Raw genomic sequence first — 23,225 nt, forward strand, 5'->3', positions numbered from 1 at the left:
ATCACTTATACCAGATGACGACAGAAATTCGACGAGGAAGAAGAAAAAAATGGAAAATAAAAGTAAACTTGCGCTCTAAGCTACTTAAATTGACAACAAAGTAGGCCTATATGCTATATTCTACATGAATTTTTATGTTGTAGAGTTGTGAATTTATTTTAATAATGGAGAAATTGAGCAGCCTTGCTTTGTTGTCTACAGTAGTAGATCAACCCTCATCTTACTTTGAAGCGCCCAGATCCCAGAAGTGACGTCAACGAAGCTTTAGCAGCAGAAAAGCTATCAGGCTTGTGTTGATGATAATAATAAACTCCTGGACTATGTACAAACTTCCAAATGCATCGTTTTGTGAGTACAGACCATATTTGTACTACTGTAGAAGTTTGGTTTCATGACATGTGATTTTAGTGTGGTAATTTTGGAGATACTGCCAGGGTCCGTTAGCGCTTGTACTAAGCTATTCGGGATAACTCAGTAACTCAGCTGATGTTCAGCCAATATCGGAAAAACTTCGGGTGGGCTACTTTGCTGGATGTCACGGTTCAAATGACCCTAGGGTGAATCTACTCCGAAACACTTTCTAAGGCTGCATTGAACGGTAACGTTGTGTCCGCTGTCATGTTGGATTAACGCTCTACAAGCTTCGGTGTAGCGCATAGACGTCGTCATCGTCTTGCTGCCCCCCCCCGTTCTGTGATTGGTTCCCAAACTCTAGCAAAAATAAGGGCGGTGGTTTCCAGGCTGACTTTGCAGTGAGAATGAAATCGAGCGCAAAGCAGCATGGGAATTCCCAGGCTAATCTACAACACTATTTATAAAGAATATAACCTCTATTTAAACATGCTTATTATTGTATTTTTACATAATTGTGATTTCTTTATTGTTTTAGTATGAGCTTAAAAAGTTGCTCAATCAGGACATCCTTCTCTGATTTGCATTTGAGCTCTTACAAACATATTTGTGATTACCAGTAAACATGTAGAACCAAATCACAGCAAGCTCAAATATCTGCCCACACACGTGTGTGTGTGTGTTTGATAAATTATTCATGTCAGAGGTGTGTGTTGCATCTGTAGAAGAGGGAACCTTACACCACTTCAAACCCACAGATTGATCCAGAACTGCAGGCTCAGCTAACTCCAGAGTCTGTGTAAAAGCTTGGTTTTATGTTTTCAGGACACTTGTTTTCTTAAAGAAAAGAGTGTTTTTGTACCCTCGAATACAAACCACAGTTATTGAGCAACCTGGAAGTAATTCATTTCTTGTTCAGTAGTTTTCAATGAAGCTCAGAGAAACCTGGAATTCCTCAAACCGTCTTTAAATGCTGAGCAAAAGAGCGGCGATGCTTCCTTTATCTCTTTCTTCGAGGAAACACTGGAACATATTTTTTGTTATTCACGTTTTATAAAGCTGAAACTGAAGCCACCCTTCAAACTGTGTCCAGTCAGCATTTTGAAAATACTCATCAGCACTGGTGATCAGTCTCGCTTGTTGCCTCAGATGCGTGAGGTAAACGAGTTTTCTGGGACGAGATGCAGAACGTGAAGTCAAAAGATCTCACAAACTCTTGGAAATTGTTGTTCTGTTAGTTCGGGTTATCGCAGAGGGAGTTTTTTCCCAGTGGTCGTTTTGGATGGCACAACCACGCCATTATTCCATCGGGATGGTAAAACTCTCCACACCATTGGAGGTCAGTCATTTTTAAAAATGTAACTGGAAAACTGAGGTCCTCTGACAACCACGACTGTGCGTCCACCGGAAAAGAGAGTTGGGTTCCTGGAGGAACGCAGTGGACACCTGGCAGGAGAACCAGTTGTGTTGAAGCATAGGGATCCGGTGTCAGATGTGCACGGACTGTTGGCAGCACGGTCCTCCGGAGGATGGCGAGGCCTTGGAGGGTGGTTTGTAGGCCAGACATTTCAAAAGCCTCAGCAACAGAGACGCCACATGTCCAGCTGAACCACTGGATAGTTCAGCCGCCCAGTTAGACTGGTTGATAAGCTGCGGTTGTTATTTAGAAGAGAATCTCTGGTTATAGTTAGAATGATATTATAATAATGATGATGACCAGAATGGGATATATTTGTTTGTTCACTTCATCAACACATTGATTTATCTCTAAATGTTTTCATGCTGAAATCAAAGTTTATTTTTACCTGGTTAAACACTCATTCTACTTTTTAGACTTGCGCTGAAAGATCATAAAAAAACTCATTATAATGACGTTGAATTTAGTTGCTCATGGACATTTGAGAATGATGAATATGAATGAACTTTATTCTAAATAAGTGAAAAGTAATAGCTGTTAGCCCCAATTTCTCTTGATTTTTTTTTTTTTTTTTTTTATTTTTTATTTTTTTTATTTTTTTTTTTTTTTTTGTGACAATAGGCCTAAAAATTAGAGTAAGAGATTTAACCACTGAAAGTAGGTCATTGAAGTAAATCTGTAAGGCACACTGCCATCACGTTTCTATTGGGTGGTGATCTGTAACACACAGACACATGAAAAATGGAAAAAGGTGAACGTTGCGGTTGTGGCAGGTGATTGGCACCCCCTTCTGTTGGCCTGTCGGTACCACGGGGTTACATGTTTGTAGTTAGGCCCAATCCCAATTCTATTTTCTACCCCTTCGCCTACCCCTCGCCCCTACCCCTCGCCCCTTCAAACGGAGGGGTAGGCGAAGGGCTAGGAATGTCACCCCTTCGAATTGGGACAGCACTTCACACTCACGAACGTAATAAGTCCGCGCCGTCAGTTGTTACGTAACCAAAAGCGACAGCTTTAGCCAGAAGTAAACAAACATGACCGGTGCTGTGGTGTTCGCGCTGTCCTGGGCTATTCGGATATTTTTAGAAATATCTGCGTCGAATCGACGGAGTGCCATCAGGCGAAGGCGTCTTCGACATCTGGGAGCATTGCTGGATCTTGTTATGGTATGTAGAATTATAAATTAATGCAAATAACGCGTGTGAGTGAGCAGCTGGTAGCTTCCAGAGCCGGCGTGTGAAAATGATTGTGTGTGTGTTTGAAAGTGCTTCTAACTGTACATTTGTGATATCGTGTAATATAGAAACAATTTGCTTGTCTCGTTGGATTTGCTGATTTATTGACTGGAGTAGTATCCTAACCTGGCTAACCTAGCTGAAAGCATAAGCTAACGTTTAGCCTTTGTTACTCGCCTCGTTCCGTTTGGGATAAACATGCAGCTCGTGCGTTTTTGAAGCGGTTTTCTTTGTACCAGGTTCAGATTTGATGACATAAATAAATGCACTGCCTTGTGTGTGCTATCAATGTGTTGGTTTGGGAGGATGAAAGCCTGATCTTTCCATGTTTTTCTTTCCAGCAGACGGGTCGTCCTACAAATTATTGCCCATTGGACCACAACATGTACCCCAATTTTTTTGTTATCCCTTGTATAATAAATCTCTTCATACCAATATCCGTTCCAGTCGTTAATATGATGTTGATGTGATAATCATGCTCACAAACCTTTTGTCCTTAATTTCTTTTATTAGGCTCACATTACAGACTGGTAAGGCAGCTTATTTTCAGAAATAACAGCTTAAAGTGTCTGCTGTAAAGTGTGTGGTGCAAATATGGACAATAAACAGTATGAATATAAACGGGCAACAGTGCAATCATCAAGAACGAGATGACCGGAGCAGGAACAGCGGAGGTCACATCGGAGGTGCTGCATGGGCTCAGTGATGTTCTGGGGGAACAAGACACGACATGACATTATAGCATGCACTTTCATCCATTGTAAAAAAAATTAAAAAAGGTGTTTCAGAATGCGGTAGTGGTGGCTGTGTGTACAATATGTGCATGGCGCATCAACTCACCGTAAAGTTTGTCTATCATGCGCTCAAACCGAGCTAAAAAGCGCTCCGTTTTCTGCTCGTGGCGCTTCTGCTCCTTCAGGCTCTCCTGTATCAGGTAATCCATTATGGGATTGGACTTCCTAATTCTTTTTGGGAATGGGGATGACTTTAGAAACAGATCTTCGTTTTCGGCGCTAAACCTGATCAGGCTCTTTGTGCTTGAGTCCCTGTGAATCAGTCGTATATGAATACTTGTGATAATAGGTAGCGAAATGACGCTCATGTCACTCAAAAGGAACTTCTCTATGGTTAACCAACTACATTGCTTGTAAATACTCGTGTTACAATTTAAAAAACGACAACTCTTTCGCAGCACCTTCACATGCATTGACCGATTACTCCATGTAAAATAGCGACTTTTCCCATGTGCGTTTATAACAGAAAATAACTACACATTGCCACCATGTTAAACTCACAGAATACACCAGTTATCACAACTTAAAACGATTAAAACAGTTAAATTATGGCAAAAAAAAATCGAAGAACTTACATTTGTGTGGTGCTCTCGCTTCTGCCATTTTTAAAAAAGACTCGCGATCTCCCGGTAGTCGCGTTGTATTCTGGGAAATATATCATACCCCTTCAAACGGAGTCTGCCTGGCCGAAGCCCTCCGTTTCAAGGGCTACAACGGAGGGGTAGGGCTAAGGGGAACGGCTTTGGAAGAGTATTGGGACAACACTACCTCTACACGTGAACGCGCAAAACGGAGGGGAAGGGGTAAGGGGTAGGGCCAAGGGGTGAATTGGGATTGGGCCTTATTGTGATGATCCCACCCAGCTACCATTTCCAATAACCAGGGTGCAGAGATTGAAAGTTTACAGCACCTGTGTAAAAAGACTGCAAATACATACAACTGTATGAGCCGATTCATGTTCATCCAGTTAGAAAGAAAAACGTGAAAATAAACATCACGAAGCAAAAAATCTGAGTGTAAATGGAAGGTCTGAGGTAATTTCATCTCTGTGCTGCACATTTTTCTCAAAGGAAGCAACACGCATGAATAATCTAACCTCACATCAGCTCATCCAGCTGTGTGTGATGTCACAGAGCTCAATGGGCATGTGACTCCCACGCTTCCCCCGCAGGCACTCTGAAAAGAAGTAGTACAATATATACACACACACACACACACACACACACACACACACACACACACACAGACAATCCACAGTGTCTTTGCTCATTCAGTGAAATATTTCAGTCTCATGTCAGTTTTTATGTCTCTCTGATCAAAGAAGAGCCTCGCAGTAGCGGTCATGTGACTGAGTTGGGTGAAGCAGCAGCAGAACCGAGACGGATCAGAGAGCAGAGCTGATCCAATGTACCACCAGCAGTGGTTTGTCTGACCACGTTACAACAAAAAAGGCCCTGAAATAACTCAAGATGAGCCTAAAAAACAGTTTTTTTTAAAAACTAAAAATAGTCTCTTATGAATGTTTTAGCGCTACATTCATTTCATAGCTACAGTTATATTATGTTGAATAAATGGCGTTTTATACACTATAATGTAATTTAAAATTGTTAGTTCTCCTGCGAGGTTATCTGACTTTATATGAATAACATGCATAGATGTCAAGGTTTTATGTATCAGGACAAAATGAAATAATAAGGAGAAAGCCTCTTCTCTCTAAAAAGAACATGGTAGCACAGCTTAGGTTTGCAAAGCTGCATCTGAACAAACCACAAGACTTCTGGAACAATGTCCTTTGGACAGACCAGACCAAAGTGGAGATGTTTGCTCATAATGCACAGCAGCACGTTTGGAGGAAACCAAACTCAGCATATCAGCACAAACACCTCACACCAGCTGTCAAGCACGGTGGTGGAGGGCTGATGATCTGGGCTGGTTCTGCAGCCACAGGACCTGGGCACCTTGCAGCCATTGAGTCCACCATGAACTCCTCTGGATACCAAAGTGTTCTAGAGTCAGATGTGAGGCCGTCTGTCCGACAGCTAAAGCTGGGCTGAAACTGGCTCATCAACAGGACAATGATCCCAAACACAGCAGCAGATCTACAACAGAATGTGTGAAAAAGAAAAGAATCAAGGTGTTGCAATGATCCAGCCAAAGTCCAGACCTCAGCCTGACTGAGATGCTGTGGTGGGACCTTCAGAGAGCTGTGCAGAAACCAGTGCTGCAAACCTCAATGAGCTGAAGCAGCGCTGGAAAGAAGAGTGGGCCAAGATTCCTCCACAACCATGAGAGAGACTGATAACATCAAACAGGAAACCATCACTTCAACTCACTGCTGCTGAAGCTGCTGCTACAAGCTGCTGGATCAGGGGTTCACTTGTTTTTTTCACACACTGCTTCTGTGTTTTGTCTCAGTTTTTGTTCAGTGAATAATGAGACGGTGTAATACGTCGTGTGTTGTGTTTACCTCATTTTAAGGCCTAGTCAGGACTGGATGAAAAAGTTTTTGATACATGAAAGGAGGGTGTACTTACTTATTAACGTGACCGTATGTTGGACCTGCATATATATTTGATTACAGTGCGAACAGTTATTTTCATCACTAATCAGCGTAATAATTGATTTCCTAATCTGTTTGTTTCATTTCTAAAAGAAGAAACTGCACACCTCCACCAGCTGTGGATGAAATAACTGGATCCCGACCACGACTTTCCAAACGAACTGTAGCACCGACACAGACATGAATCGTGTTTGTTTAGCTTCCAAAATCCCAAATGTATTCAGTTTATTGTCATGTAGGAGGGTGAAGGGGATCTATCACGTTTGAGAGGCACTTTTTGCTTAGAAATGGTCTAAAACCATCAAGTGTAATGTTCACTGAAGGACGAACAGTAATTCACATGGTGTGGGTTCAGTGTTTGAGCCTGTAATCAGGGTGTGTGTTCAGCAGGTTGGCTTCACAAAATGACCCAAAATAGCTGCCGTTAATGTTCCACTCTTCAGCTGTTTCATTTCCAAGCCTTTGTTTTATTCCTGCTCCTTTTTTTTCCTGTCCAGCCCCCAGTCCCCCTCCCCTCTCATTTATGATTGATCCAAATCGCTCCCCCCTCCTCGCTGAACCAAACGGCTATCGGCTAATTGGTGTGTGTGTGTGTGTGTGTGTGTGTGAGACAGAAATAGCACCTGATCCTGACAGGAAGCGCAGCAGGATAATGGCATTAGCTGGACAACAGCCAATCAGGTGGCAGGCTGTGCTCTGTCAGGCTCTAAGCCAATCAGAGATCAAAGAATGACTAGATCAGGAAATGGAGCGAAAAGTCCCTGAGCTGTGACTGACAGGCGGCTCGTCTGCTCTGTGTTCATTCAGTGAAAAGCTTCATGTGGTCGACAGGGAGGATGTTTACTTGGTAAGATTGTTTCGAGGCTTTTCTCTGTTTATTTCCTTTCTTTGCACAGTTTTGTTGTCAATGAGTTTCTTTTTGCCGTTTGTTAAAGCGTTTAGATGTTTCCAGGTTGTTTCAGTTGACAGGTTATCTGCTTAAACAGAGTTCGGTGAATTACTGCAGGTTATAGCTAAAGCTGTTTGCTGATTTGATTGACATAGAATCAGCCTGAAACACTTTTAATAATTGATTATCTCTGCATGTTGTGTTTTTAACACAGATTTGACAACTTTTATTTTGTTAGTTTAAAAATGTTATGTCTGATAATCAGAATCTTTGGGTTGTCAACCTGTGATTGATTGATTGATTGATTACATTTTTGTTTTGCTCTGTTGTCTAATTTTCTGTTTGAACTAAAATGGCAGAAAATGGCAGCATCTTTAGTGGGAGATTTTTCACCTTGTTTTTCTGGGAATCCTTTTACAGTGGAAATGCCACCTGATGGCTGATTAGCTGCCTCCTTTCTCTGAGTCGTTATTCTTTGCTACTTATTTATCTGTTGGTCAGGCTTTGCTTTCTTTCTGTACTGAGGCTGAGAGAAACAAGAGTTTATTTAACAGAACAAAGTATAGACACAAGTACCAGACACAAGCTGATAATAACATCAGCGCTGCGTGCTGAGCCTGTCTGGCTGTGGTTTTTGTTCCTCATATTGAATTAAGTGGTAGCAGAACATGTTGTTGTTTTAGCCATTAGCCAACAACCGCCCACACACACACACACACACACACACTCACAGAGTGATGTTAGAGCAGCAGCAGCTGGTGGGTTGGAAGCTGATGGATGGAGAGATGCAGAGGTCAGACTTATTGTTTGTTTTCTTTAACCTCATTTAAAGATACAATCTGATATTTTCTGAGTCTGTTTAGTTCTTTATTCAGTTAGACGAGATAATCAATATGCTTTGTATGTCTCTTTGTTTAGCTCAGCACAAAAGGTGGAGGCAGAGCGGAGCTCCTAAACGATCCGATTTAGATTTTAAATCTCTGCTAATGGGCTATTTTAATGATTCATGTTTAACTAGTTTTACATCGTCTACATTGGTGCATTTATTTGTTTATTTTTCTTATGTATAGTGCTTTTTAAAAGTCTTGATTCTCATTTTTTTTTCTATATTTCTGTGAAAACAGGTGATGACAGCAGTGACTGAAAAATGTTTAAACATGAACATAAACCCAGAATCTGAGGCAGAACCAGAGTTAGTTCAGTTCTGAGCAGCTTTAAAGTGAATATCTGCTCTGAGCTCCTTTATTCTCCAACACAGCCTGAACCCTCTCAGACGAGCTTTCTGTCCTTTCTTTAAGGAGTCTTCAGGAATAGTTCTCCAGGCTTCTTGAAGGACATCCCAAAGCTCTTCTTTGGATGTGGGCTGCCTTTTGTTCCGTTCTCTGCCAACATGATCCCACACTGCTTCAGTAATGTTGAGCTCCGGGCTCTGGGGAGGATTCATCCCTCCATCAGACCTGCTGCCACTGATTTTCAGCCCACTTCTTGTGTCCTTTGGCACAGCTCAGCCTTTTCTCCCTGTTTCCCTTCCTGAAGAACGGCTTCTTGACAGCCACCCTTCCATGGAGCCCATTTCTGATGAGGCTTGGGCCAACAGCAGATGGATCAGCTGAAGGTCCAGATGCATCTCTCAGCTCCTGTGTCAGGTCTTTGCTGGATTTTTTCCTTTCTTAAGGACATCACTTTCAGATCCTGTTCATCTGCTGCAGATGTCCACAGCATCTTATTTCCACTTTTCTGTCTCCGTCATCTCACAGTTAATCAAAAGTGGATCATAAAATCGATCCAGTAGATCCAGTGCTGGATAATCTGTAATGAGAGAATCCATGGCGGACTAATGAGGTCTCTCTTCTTCTGTCTCTCAGTACCTTGCTGTGGATGTGAAGAGGCTGAACGCCAGTCTTCTTCGCTGGTTTCGGGAGGGATTAGCAGCGGCGCTGGGCGTTCCTGTGCGACACGTTCACATCAACCAGCTGAATGTAAGTCGCACTCTTTCAGCCGTCGCTCTCCGCTGGGTGACTGTGTCTCTGACTGACTCGTGGCTTCCTTTTACAGGAGGAGAAGAATGGCATCGAGCTCTTCGTGTCCTCTGATAGGCTGGGCATCTCTGAGCCCCGCGCAGCTGAGGAGGTCATCCAATCACTGAACGTCAGGGTGCTTCATCGCCACCTGGGGCACTTCGGCATCACCGAGGTCTCAGCTGAGGTGTGTGTTTGACAGACAGGCGATGGACTGTGACTATGAGCCCAGAGTGCTGCTGCGGAAAGTTTAATAGAACCATTAAAGTCCAGTCGATCAGCCTGAGCTTTATAGATCAGATTAATGCTGTGAATGAGCAGAAACTTTGTTACCATCTGAGAGCAGAGCCAACCAATCAGGCTTTATGGATGGATTTAGTAGTTATTTAGAGTTAACAGTATTAAATGCTTTTTCAAGATCCAAATGTCGGCAGTAGAAGAGTTAAAGATGGCTGCTCTCATATTTCTTTCTGATCTTCCTGCAGCATCAGGTTCTCAGACACAGACACCCAGGAATAAAAAGCTGAACTTGGGTTAAGAAGCAGGTGTAAAAACATCTTGAACTTTGTCTCTGTAGAAAAACGTCCTGCAGGGCGAGCAGAGGGATCACGTGTGGAGCAGAGAAGGTTTTTATGTGGTCGTCCTCTTCTTCACCGTCTTCATCATCGTCATCACCTGCTTGATGGTAAATTACAGCTTCACACACACACACACACACACACACACACACACACTGATGAATCCAAAAACCAGAGACCTTTTTAAAAGGGTCGTCTAGTCAAATAAACAAAGCAAAGCAACATCAACCGAACCCTGAAAAGAAAAGTTTTAGTTCATTTCTAGGCGATAAAAAAGGCAAAGCTTGAATATGTAGATATTTTGATTAAAAGACAAAAAAATAACTTAACAATAAAAATAAATTATTGAAAAATTATGATTAGGAATGATTATTAACAAGATGTCATCATTTTAAGTCCAAACTCCAGCCTGGACCCGCCAGGTGTTGAATTTAACAGGAAGAATATTTTTTGTTCAACTCTACATGTCGTCTAAGCTCCCGCCTCGACTGCTCTGATTGGCTGAGCTGTCTTCTGCCGATTTATACCTGAGGTCAAAGGTCACACCGTCCTGACACAACGAGGCATAAAAGGCTCATCTCATTTGCCTAATGAGCGTCTCCTCATCTCCTCTCCTCATGCCTCTGACCTGTACAACAGCTTTTATTGATCTGTAGAAACATCTGTCTGACAGTTATCCACACATCTGTCCATTAACCCATTGAGGCCGGGAAAGCGTTGCCGCATTTCTACCTTTAAAGCCGGGGGCGCTGTTGCGTTATTCTACCTTTAAGGCCGGGAAAGCGTACACGTCTTTTTTCATGTATAAGGTTGTTTTGCACCAATTACTGACCTCTGCGCCAATGAAATGCATTATAATAGACACGTGAGAGTGTCGTCATGTTCCTCGTGTCATTGTTTTGAAGTTAAGTTATATCGAACAAGCATGGAGGACTTTCAGTGGGAAGACATTTCAGACGGTAGTGATTGTGAGGAGTTTCTTGGCTTTGATGATGCTGATGAACGTGCTGACCCAACTGATCGAGATTTATGGCGAGCACATATGTTTGAAGATGACGATAACGACGAGGATGATTTTGAAGGGTTTGAATGTGAGTGGAAGACTGACAATTACCACCGTAATCGACGGAGAGATTTCAACCGCACACCAGGGGAGAAAGTGGATTTACCTGCAGATGCCACACCGTTGCAGGCATTTAATCATATTTTTACTGAGGAGCTTTGGGCGCATCTCGTTTCTGAGGCGAATAGATACAGTGAGCAGGTACTTCAGACTCCAGCTCGAGCAAAGATGGCAAGGTGGTCACACGTAACTGTGCCGGAGATGGAAACGTTTATTGGAATGTGTTTGGGCTCCTTGTGCTGCCAGTACGAAGAGATTACTGGCGATAAAATAAATAGATGAATAAATAATTTAAATATAAAATTAAATTTTATTTTATTTTATTACTGTTTTCTTATTGAAAATAGTGCTGTTCCTGCACTTTACTTTTTACATTTTCTATTTTCGTGAAGGTGTATGTAAATAAACTCAATTTCCAAAGAAAGCCACAGGTGTAAGCTCTCAAATACTTTTTGAATTTTGTTTCTATCTGCTACAGAGGCTGAGAAATCAATCATTTAGTAGGCGTTGACACAATTGCTGAATTTCCAGAAAAACTTCAGGTTTTAGGGGGTCTTTCTGAAATCGCCCATAGGTTTTACAGGCATTCTTTTCCAGGTGTTTTAGGTCTAAATGGGTTAATAAAAGCTTAACCTTTAAATAACTGATCATACCATCACCTGATGGTTTGTTCAGTTAATCCACCTCTCAGCAGCTGTTTTAAGGTGTCTCATGATTTAGGAAAAAAAAGTATTATTAAATTTAATTATACTGAGCAAGATAAAGTAAGCTCCAAAAGAGGTCATTTGGGTATCACCGAGTCTGAAAATCCTGATAGGTTGTAGACTGTTTGAATCAGTCTGAACTGAGAAAATGTTGAAATAATGACTGATAAAACAGAGCAACATTTCAGACGCATATCTCTGCAGTTGTGTTCTTGTTTTGTTCTCAGCTGCAGGGTGACGTTTTCTCCACACGAGGGAGCTCCTGCACACAGGAGCCACACTCCGGTGAATCAGCGTTATATAATCTGATGTGTTAATAATAAACACATCCCTTCCTTTTCAACCATTTCCCTCCACTCACAGTTTACCTGCTTACTCTGGAGTTTGTTCACCTTTTAATGTGTGAATTATGGACAGAATTATTCAATAAAATGACATTGATTAATCATCGACCTCAGGTCAAAAATGTGAGGATTAAAGTAGCACAGAGTGTCGGTCATTAAAAATGTGTAGATGTGCATTTGTTCAGAGAAGAAAAGGCATTTCAATCCATCAGTTTCTGAAATTCAGACTTTTAATGTTCACCTTTTCTGAAATATGTAAAACCTTAAATTTTGAAGAAATCTAATCGAGCCACGTAAGCACTTTGCATCATTTTCTCTGACATTGACCTCCAGTCTAACATATGAAGTTCATATTCTGTGATGTTTGAAACATAACCAGGGATTTTATATTCCTGTACAGTCTCTGTTTTTTAGCTTCTCTGAATTCTTGAGAGTGGAGCACCTGAAACTTTGTTTAATCTGAGTGAGTCTCATTTCTTTTTCCTCTTTGTTGTTTCTCCAGGTTTTATATCGACTAAAGGAGAAGGTTCAGGTTTCTGAGAGGCAGCTTAAAGCTCCGCCCCCTGGGCTCCACCTGAGCCCAACTATCCCTCCAAACTCCGCCCAGAGGTCAAAGGGCACCAAGGTCTGCACCTCGCCTCCAAAGCTGTCTCCTCTCGCTCCTGGAAAAAGGGAGGTAATGACGCTGTGAGTGTCTGTGTTCTCCAGGTTGTGACGTCAGGAAGCATGGTCCAGGCTGAGCTCCCTCCAGCTGTAGCTACACCCACTCTCCAGCAGCAGCCAATCATAGCCTGCCGCCGCCTCGCTCCTCCTGCCGTCCCTCTTCCCAGGTGAGTCTGCATCCCATCATGATCTGGCGATGGGATATTGGTGATATTGTTCATTTAGAGAGGTCCAAACTAACCAATCCAGGACGTGACAGCAGCCTGAACAGTTCACAGCGACGTTACCTCTGCCCAGTCGTCACTGTGAATATCTTCCAGCTCCGCTCTTCTGACCACAGACCAACATTCTCCGGCTGTTTTTAATGTTAGTTTCTTGTATTTTTCCCCTCACGAGTAACAACTTTAAGCTTCTCCTGATCTTTCTGTTTGATGGATTTTGAACACCCATAAACCACAGTGAGGTTCTGATAAATGCTGAAAATCCATTTGCACAAACTCCTGATGGAACCGATCGCCTACACGAGCGTGTGGTGACTTGATTTTTTTTAATCAATGATTCAATGAACACAAAGTTCAGAAAATGATCAAACTTTGTAACTTTGGCTGCAGACCTTTACATGACCTGCAGAGCCATGAAGACGTGTGTTTGGATGACCTTCATCTGCTCAGAGGTCCCTTTACATTCTGGTCTTCAGCAGCAGTTTGGAACACGTGCACCTTGAGTGGCGACAGATGTTAAATGGGAGTTTGTCTCCATTCGAATCACGTTTAGATTCTAATCTCTGTTCATCTCTTCCTCGTAGCCCCGCCCCTGTCCCTGTCATCAGCACCGACAACCACACCCCTCCGACCAGCGTCGCCACGGTGACAACCAGTAACGAGCTAAAGCCCTGCCCCTCCCCCTTCAGGATGAAATCTGCTGCAGGACTGCAAGAAAGGTGAGAGCTGGGTGTCTGTGGAGGGAAAACGACGCAGAGCCGCACCGAGAACCGAGTTTTTGACGGCAAAATGTCACAAATCGTTAAATAACTCGTTGAAAACAGACCCGGAAAGAGTTTATCCTAACCCCAACCTCCTCCACGCTTTCAGATGTTAAATGCTGAAGTTAGAATGGGACCATTTTCAGGTCAGAGAACTCTTCTCATGGAGGAGTTCATTTACCTCCATACGCTGCCTGGTTGGGGTTAGAGGAATTTTAAAGTGATAGTTCGGAGTAGATTCACCCTATGGTCATTTGAACCGTGACATCCAGCCAAGTAGCCCACCCAAAGTTTTTTCGATCTTGGCTGAACATCAGCTGAGTTACTGAGTTATCCCGAATAGCTTAGTACAAGCGCTAACGGAACCTGGCAGTATCTCCAAAATTACCACACTGAAATCACATGCCATGACACCAAACTTCTACAGTAGTACAAATATGGTCTGTACTCACAAAACGATGCATTTGGAAGTTTGTACATAGTCCAGGAGTTTATTATTATCAACACAAGCCTGATAGCTTCTCTGCAGCTAAAGCTGCGTCAACGTCACTTCCTTGATCTGGGAGCTTCAATGTAAGATGAGGGTTGATCTACTACTGTAGACAACAAAGTATATGCTATATTCTACATGATTTTTTTTTAATGAATTTTTATGTTGTAGAGTTGTGAATTTATTTTATCAATGGAGAAATTGAGCAGCCTTGCTTTGTTGTCTACAGTAGTAGATCAACCCTCATCTTACTTTGAAGCTCCCAGATCCAGGAAGTGACGTTGACGCAGCTTTAGCAGCAGAGAAGCTATTAGGCTTGTGTTGATAATAATAAACTCCTGGACTATGTACAAACTTCCAAATGCATCGTTTTGTGAGTACAGACCATATTTGTACTACTGTAGAAGTTTGGTGTCATGGCATGTGATTTTAGTGTGGTAATTTTGGAGATACTGCCAGGTTCCATTAGCACTTGTACGAAGCTATTCGGGATAACTCAGTAACTCAGCTGATGTTCAGCCAATATCGAAAAAACTTTGGGTGGGCTACTTGGCTGGATGTCACGGTTCAAATGACCCCAGGTTGAATCTACTCCGAACTATCACTTTAAGGGATTTCTATACTATAAAGTCATAATAATAATAATAAACACAGAATACTATTGCAGGAAATCAGGTGCTTACAGTCCGAGTTAAGGGTTCATTCATGAAATTTCAGCTGCAAAAAGCATCTCAACTTCTGCTACTTTGTTAAACTCTAAAAAGCTTGAATAAAAGGAAAGAATAGGGAATTTGTAGACTTTCAAACCAAAAGATTCTATGACACGCTTCCTCTTAAACTTTAGGGACTAAACTTGGAACCTGGATATTGTGTTATGAACCCTGTTTTTCAGTATAAACTCCACAATGTGATGAAAAATATGCTATAAGTGCAGAGCAGGATCCTAATGTGCACACAGACACTGTTCACCTGCAGTCTGGATGTTTTTCATATTGTTTCTTTCCTCTGGCTGAAGCTTTAATCTGTACGCAGCTGGAATCTGGGTGATGTTGAAAGGTTGAAACTCCTCAGTATGATGCTGTTTGAGCTGTAAGAGGGGAAAGAGTTGTAAAAGTTGAACCTGCAGATACTTTGGTAAGAGAGGAACACAAAACAGGATGAAATCTGCAAAATTTCACAACGTTTGGATGGAAACGTTCCTAATGACCGCTCACCATGATTATCTTTGGAAGAACCCTCTGTGTGTGTGTTTGTGTGTGTGTGTGTGTGTGTGTGTGTGTGTGTGTGTGTGTGCGTGTGTGTGTGTGTGTGTGTGTGTGTGTGTGTGTGTGTGTGTGTGTGTGTGTGTTTAGAGTGCATTAACCTCTAACCTGTGATTGTTGAGGCAGTCAGGTGTTGAGCTGTGTACGTGCTGCTGAGGAGCCTCCAAACAGATGTGTGAACTGGAGCTGAGTGATCTTCACACATCAGTTTAAGCATCTGGGGAGTTCAGTTTCTGTGAATGTTTTTCAGTTTACAAAAATCAAAACAAAACAAGTTGGAGGAGGAGTTCATCTTTATTAACCACTTAGTAGTCGCCCTCATTTAGCTGAGAGACTAAAAGTTTGTTTGCGAGGCTCCGAGCTGTCTCATGTGTAATTAATCTAATCTAATTTTCAATCATTGCTTATTCAGGGAAGGTATGTCCCAGTCCAGCTGTGGGCCCGGTCAGACAGTCAGTTATTATGTTCATACTGATACATTATTACTGGGGCTGTCAGTTGAATCAAATATTTAATTGTGATTATTTGATTGTCGATAGATTAATTTAAAAATAATCACACTTTTAATATGTTCTAAATGCATATTAAAGGGATTTTTTTTTTTTCTCTTTCTCTCTCGATATAGGAACGGACAAATATGCTCGCAATCTAAAACAAATTGTCCTGAAAATTACTGTCCAGAACATTTTTCAGCTTTCTAAAGAAAATATGCTGAAAGCCCAGCAAGGGGGCGGGGCAGATTGACCTGAATGTAACGAGTGTAACATCACACTGTAAGACAATAATCCTCCACCCTGTAGCTGAGTCTAACCTGCCGCCGGTACAGAGGACCACCTGGCAGGATTTAGAAGATGGTCTTGGCCTTTTCTTTCTCCATATTAGCTGCCATCCTCAACATTAGGCTGCGGACCGAGGTTCACGTTCACAGAACGGGCCTCCGTGAATCGTGTGCGAAAAAGAGAACTGAAGCATCATATTTGACCGTTTTTTAGATGTTTACCTAAAACCTTCTGATGGTGGAGAGGAAGAGGCAGGAGAGGTTTTACTCTGAGGGTCGCAGCATCTGAGCAGAGCATGGCTGCGTCAGGCTGATGAATCTTCAGCAGTTTACTTCTCTCACCTTAACCTGCAGCGTTCCTGTTCACTCCTAATATAAAAAAATGATTGTGTCTTATTCTCCTCTTCTGCTTCATCAGCATCAGTTTTAATCTTCAGAGCTTTCTGGTCGTTAAGAAGTCTAAATATTTAAAAAGATCACCTCTCCTTTCCTTATGGTGTCTAAACACACTAATTAAACTCTCCGAAAACTGGAATCTCTTCAGTTTCCCAAAGAATCGCCTAATATTCTTTTCCGTGTCTGAAATCATGCAAACTAATGCGGTTAAGGCTTTGGAAAGAAAGCTTAGACTTCTGGACTTTCTGAGAACACTGCTCAGTTAACTCTTCAGGGCTAAAAAACCTCCAGAGGTGTTCAAACTTTCTGCACACATGATGAGTAAAACCTAATGATGAAGAGCTTCCTGCTTTACAGCTGGACATTTGATTTAGTGTTTCTTTATCTCTCCCCCCGTGCCCCAGGAACTACACAGAGCCCAAATCCATCGACCTCTTGATTGCTGTATCTGACCCCTGTTCATTTGTCATAGACTGAGGTGTAAGAGACAGCGGAGGAAACGCATGTATGTAAACGTGTGTCAGCCCTTGTTGTTACAGTTGGGCAGTCACGTAGCTTCTGGTTTTATAAGCAGTGTGTGTGTTCGTCTCTGTCAGAGCCTCGTGTCCTCAGGCTGGTGTTATGATGAAGGGAGGCGTCTGATTGGACACACTTCCTCTTGCCGTGTCACATTAACCTCCAAGTTCCTCAGGTCTCCCTTAAACTTCCGTTTAAAGTGTCAGGTTAAAGAACTTTTCTTAAAGCCGTATGTGTCAGTTTATATAAGCTGCTGACACTGATTATCTCATAACATCTCACATTAAACTCTGTAATGCTTTGACATTTTGATCTCGATGTGAATTCAATTAAAGTCTAAGTCAGCTGTGCATTCATGTCCATGTCTTCTGGCTTGTTTTATCACCTTAAATGTCACCCAAAAAGTGGAATAAGCATGTTTTAGTATTTCTATGCAGAAGGAACTCATTTTATACAGTTTATAGTCTTTCCTTTCTTCAACTTGGCCTTTATTACATCATCGTTTCCGGATTTCCTTTTTATGGTGAAATCCACCAGGCAGTGCGTCCCAGCTAGATGGTGCACATTATCTACAGTGACGATTTAACATTGGAACAAGTGATCCACTACTTTCAGAGCTCCTGCATTGTGTTTGCTTCTGACATGTCTTAAAAGAAAATGTGTTTTTGGTTGTGAGGGCAAGTTGACCCTTTTCAGCTTCCCCATTTGCCCAGCATCGTGGATCCAATTAGTTTGTCCTGTCCGGCAACACCGTCGGGAAAAGGTTTGGATTTGTTCACTACACTTCACAGACGGCGGTTTCATGAAGAACAACAAGTATGACGCTGGCTTTGCACGGAGACTGAAGCTGAAAGTTGAGCTGTTCCAACACTAAAATGGCACGAGTCTGAACATCAAGCTGTGAGTGAAACTGTTTCACATGCCTGTGCCTGTCAGGCTACATTTCTCCACCGAAGCTCAAATTACTCAGCAAGAGAAAGACTAGGGAAAAATCCTGAAACTGGAAACAGACTTTTCTTTTCTTTTCTTTCTCATTATTGGTGTCATAACCCTGCAGATTAATCTGATGACCTCTTGGACGGGCTCAGCCCCTGCGCTGGGTTGGCAGCCACTCAACTAAATATATAAACTATTTCAACCTCGGGCAGCTGCAGCAGCCACAGTTTTGATGATCTTTTTCCATAACATCTCACCAACATTACGAGGTGTGGTTATTAGATAACGAGACTTCTGGAAGTCTTCTGCGTGTACTTAAACAGGATGCAATGCAGGATTTTCACTGATGCTGAAGAATATTTATTGTTGTGTTTTCCTTCCAACTCGGTGAAAGATGTAATTTTGTCCACCAACACTGTTAGTTTGTGTTGTTTGTTACATTCCTGTTGATGAGCTGTCTGTCTTTCAGATGGAGGCGATAAGAAATAGAGTGATTGGCTCTAAACTGATGAAAGTTGTGGAGCTGATTAAAGGAACTGTGACTGTAAACAACCCTTGTTGTCACACTGTGACCTTCCATTAAAAGTTTTCAAACGCAGACTCGATCATATCGATGGGAACTAAACCAGGTTGAGGACATTTTTATTGTCTTTTCTTTCTTTAACCAGTGTTTTATTCAATTTTTCTGGACGCTCTTCCAGAAGGATTTGGATTGACTTCTGTGGAGCTCTGCAGCCCCTTCAGAGTCACATTTGTTCTCATGAGCTACATTTGCTTTATTGAGCTACTGCCAGCCAGTTTGTTGTTGTATTGTTGACGCTCCGAGCCAAATTCCTCTGGATTTTAATTGTGGGATCGCTGGTCCTGGAGTGTTTCCCGAAGATCCACCCTCTGTTTACTGTGTTGTGAACCTTACCCCACATGTTGAGTGTAACGGAAAGTGGTTTAAAACAATGCTGTACAGGATTGTATGATGCCGTGGTTAACATGAACCATTTACCTGCTCATTGTTGGGTTAATCAGTCCCAGAAGTGATGGTGGGGACTCTTTTGGCCCAGAAGTCGAACCATTGTGAGTGTTTTCTCTCTGATTGAGGCCTTCTTACCTGGTCTGAGAGTTTAAGAGGTCTGTGCTTTCTTTACAGATTAGTTATGGTGCCATATTCTTAATATTTTCTAATATTCAGAGTAATGTCGTATTTACAACCCACCTCGAACCTGTAGTTCTCCAGAACTTCATCCCTGACCTGTTAGAGAGCTCCTTGGTCTTCATTGTGCTGCTTGCTTGGTGCTTCTCAAAGTTGGGATGGATCCTCCATGGCTACCTTTTCAAGATGCGACCTCAAAAATGCCAGGGATTGTTTTTAAGGTCTTAGTCCTTCATTTTATTTCAAGGATGCTTCTGTGTGTTCTCTCTGCCCTCAAAGCACCCACAATCCTTTACCCGCATCCAGGATGCGAAGACGGAGGCTGCACTGACCATTTGAATGTATTTTTTTGTCGTCACCATAAAGTTGTTGCATCATGTGTTCCATAGAGGAATGCAAAGTCTAATTGGCCTGTTTGCATGGCTGTTAAGTAGCAGCTGCCAGTTCATTAGTCAGTTTTTCAGCTGTTGTGTGAAGGGTGCAGTACACTGTGGGGCCGCTGTAGTTCAGCCACGTGTTAAACATGTTCCATCGTGTGTTTTCTGTCTGTAAGGAAGGAGTCGCTCCAAGCCTGAGGATATCACTTTGAAGGAACCATCGTACCAAGAAAGCATCCTTGACTTTGTGACAAAACCAAAGAAGATGAAACCCCAGGGGGGGGGGGGTTTTGAATACTTCTCTCACGCCACTATGTTAAGAGTGTTGCCATGGAGTCAGGTTGACAAACTTCAGAGGGGATCCACTCATCTGAATCTGGTGCTTTGAAGCAGGGAAACAGTAGCCTGGGTGCCAGCCGAACTTAGCCCCGCCCATAAAAGTTTTGGTCGGGAAGTTCGGTCTGAGAAATCATTATGCCCGACCAAGAATCGGTCGACCCAATCAGATTGCCAGGGCGGGCTTTATACGATGATGGACAGATGATCAACAGGGACATTATCGACTACGTCACTAAAGAGCGCTTGGTTTGACTTCGTTTGAAACAAACATGGCTGCCGCTGGAGAGCTAGGGTGTGTAGATTCTGCCATCGAGTCTGTTCTACAGGATCTCCACATTGCATTAATTTTGAAAGACGAACAGAGGAACGCGATAAAGGCTTTTATCGATAGAAAAGATGTTTTTGCCGTCCTTCCTACAACAAGTGTGTGTTGCTTAATCTACGTCACATACTACGTTGCTCTGATTGGTTGAAGGTCTATCCAATTGAGCGAAGTGGCATTTTTTTCTCCTGGTTCGGTTGAAACACGCCCCATACTCAAAACTCTATTGAGCGGTATCAGACTCACATTCTGACTAGAATCGTGACCATGACGTAGTCAGGCTAGGGAAACAGGGCCTGGGCTGTTACACTTGCTGATGTAGGACAAAATTGCACCTGGTGTTGGTTCCTGAAACCAACATTGTTGGAAGATCAGAGTATGATCCTGATAAACTCCCCATTTTTACAGCAACATACTGTAGATAAACTCTTTAACGCTACCTGATTTCGTTCCATGTCTGCATTATTTTCTGCGATAGCCATGTTGGTGTCATGACTTTGAACGCATGTGTGATTTGTGATGTGTACAGAGAGGCTGTTTGTCACATTTCATGTCTGATCAATGAAAGGGTTATGTGGGATTGGACAATGCAGCACACTGCAGCTCTGGGTTTCAGTCGGGAGAACCGCCAAGCTGACCTCATTTTACAAACTCAGACGTGTTGAAAGAGTTGTTTTATTTCCAGCTGCCGCAGCTTCAGCAGCTCTTTCCAACTCGGCTGCAGTGGGTTTCCCAGTTGTTTCATAAGTGAAAAGCAAACATCTTTATCTGCCTCAGCTCGACGTCGAGCACTTTAGGCTTTATCTGCTGCTTCTTTCTCTTCCGCTCAGTTGGACTGAGTCTGCACACTCAAACCTCAGAGGCCATTTTGTTCTGGTTACATGAGGGAAGGAGGTACAGTGTGCAGAAAACGCTGTGTTTCTTAAGGAGAGGAAGGAAGATTTCAGGCTCGAGAGTGAGAACAGGATGTTTTTCTTGGTGTCTGTGTCTCTTCTGTGTGTCTGCTGGTGTGTGCGTTGTCCACTCTGGATTCCAGCCAATCAGCAATCAGACGAATTGGAAGTAACAGCATCCTGGAGAGGAAACTGGTCGACACGTAGCCAGACAAAGAGGGTCCACCCACATATACAAACCCATCAAAGCACACCTTTTCTTCTCTACCTCCTGATCTTTTGTCCTGACACCTTTTGTGACACAATAAATCAGGAAGTCAGATTTAGGTCCTTGTATGTTGTATGAAGCATCAAAACTCAGTAAAAGTTGTTCCAGAGTCATGTTTCCCATCCTGTTCCATCAGCTTCCTTTAATGACCCTTCTTAACGCTTTGAGAACTGAGGACACTGATTGTTGCAGTTTTTCAGAGGAATCTGGGTCCATTCCTGCTGAATCCCAGATTTCAGCTGCTCAGCAGTCCCTGGTTGTTGTTGTCTGGTTCTCCTCTTCATGATGCTCCGTACATGTTCAGTAGCAGACAGATGTGGACAGATGTGGACTGCAGGCAGGCCGGTGGAGCTCACACACTCTGTGTGTATGAAGCTGCAGGAAGTCCTGCAGAATGAGGTCTGGCGTCATCCTGCTGAAATAACCACGGAGCTCCCGGGAAAAGACGCCACCTTGATGGCAGCATCTGTCTCTCCAGAACTCCAACATCCAGCTCTGCATCAGTGGTACCTTCACACAGATGAAGCCCTCCCTGCCATGGACCCTGATGCCCCCCCACACCATCACAGACGCTGGCTTTAAACCTTTCTCTGAGAACAGCCTGGATGCTCTTTCTCAGCAGTTTGTCCCAGAAGCAGCTGAAACGTGGACTCATCTGCCCACAGAACACGTGTCCACTGTCTTTCTGTCCATCTGAGATGAGCTGGTGTCCACAGAACTGGGCCGTGTTCCTGCACACAGCTGATATATGGCTTCCTCCTGGTGTGGTGCAGCTTCAGCTCACAGTTCTGGATGCGGCCGTGTTGAGTGGAAATGGTTCTCCCAGCTCCTCCTGAGCCCATGTGGCCGTATGGATCATGGTGGCGTGATGACGGTTTCTCATGCAGTGCTGCCTGAGGGCTCCCAGCTCATCCAGCAAGGCTTTCTGTCCTTGGCCTTTCCACGCTGAAGTTTTCCCAGACTCCCTGAATCTTTTCACAATATTCTGCTCTGTAGATGCTGAAAGACCAAAGTTCTTTACAGTCTGACTCTGAGAAACATTTTCTGAACTTATTGATGTTTCTCTGATGGAGTTCACTTCATCAACTGTAGAAATAAGAAACTCTCTTCAGGAAGACACCAACTGTGAGTTAATAGTAATAAGGTCAAACATATCGAGAGAAAGAGTCTACAACATCTCGACAGTCTCAATTTAATTCCTCGACATGACATTTGAATCCACATAAATCCAGAGCATTTACCTCCTCTGTGGCAGCAAGACTATTACATCCATCATCATTCGTGCAATGGGTTTTTCTCTGTGCTGGGTAAGGGTTACATTATTCTTTCAACTATGCAGAACTCAGATTATATTTTCCTAAAATTCAGCAGAGTGTGAGCTACAAATCTCAGTCAGAGTTGATGAACGGCAATAAAACACAGGAAGGAAGAGGAACTTTCCACTTCTAACAGAATCCCTCTTTCCTCTCTCCCATCCTTCCTCTGCAGACGAGGCTCCAATGTCTCTTTGGTGTTGGACATGTCTGCTCTCGGCTCGGTGGAGCCCCTTAACGTGGCCGTGGTAACTCCCAGAGAGGCGGCGGCCAGGGAGTACCTGCTGTCAGCCGGGCGGCCGCTGACACGCCAGCGGCTCCGTGACATCGTCAACAACACGCACAAGCTGCACACTGAGTTTGCTGTAAGTCCTGAAAAACCAGAAACTGTTGTGTTAATATAGAACTAAGCTGGGTGAAGTCCTTCCAACAAACACAAAGATCAGCTTTAAGATGTGATTCAAGGCACTTCTCTTCATGAATAATGATGCAGTGTAATATGTCATGGAAGATGACCTTTGTCACGATTC

General features: G+C 43.0%; 1 protein-coding gene across 1 annotated transcript in view; it reads left to right on the forward strand.

Annotated features, from left to right (window-relative positions):
• The window catches only part of ptprr (protein tyrosine phosphatase receptor type R), a 55,733-nt gene that overhangs the window by 20,747 nt on the left and 11,761 nt on the right, over nucleotides 1-23,225 (forward strand). The window contains exons 3-9 of the mRNA XM_075472295.1: nucleotides 9,112-9,225; nucleotides 9,302-9,451; nucleotides 9,842-9,949; nucleotides 12,516-12,638; nucleotides 12,722-12,843; nucleotides 13,482-13,616; nucleotides 22,871-23,060. Coding sequence (XP_075328410.1) covers nucleotides 9,112-9,225; nucleotides 9,302-9,451; nucleotides 9,842-9,949; nucleotides 12,516-12,638; nucleotides 12,722-12,843; nucleotides 13,482-13,616; nucleotides 22,871-23,060 — 942 coding nt within the window. The remainder of the gene's footprint in view (nucleotides 1-9,111; nucleotides 9,226-9,301; nucleotides 9,452-9,841; nucleotides 9,950-12,515; nucleotides 12,639-12,721; nucleotides 12,844-13,481; nucleotides 13,617-22,870; nucleotides 23,061-23,225) is intronic.

Source organism: Odontesthes bonariensis, chromosome 8 (genome assembly GCF_027942865.1).
Source record: "Odontesthes bonariensis isolate fOdoBon6 chromosome 8, fOdoBon6.hap1, whole genome shotgun sequence".
Taxonomy (NCBI): domain Eukaryota; kingdom Metazoa; phylum Chordata; class Actinopteri; order Atheriniformes; family Atherinopsidae; genus Odontesthes; species Odontesthes bonariensis.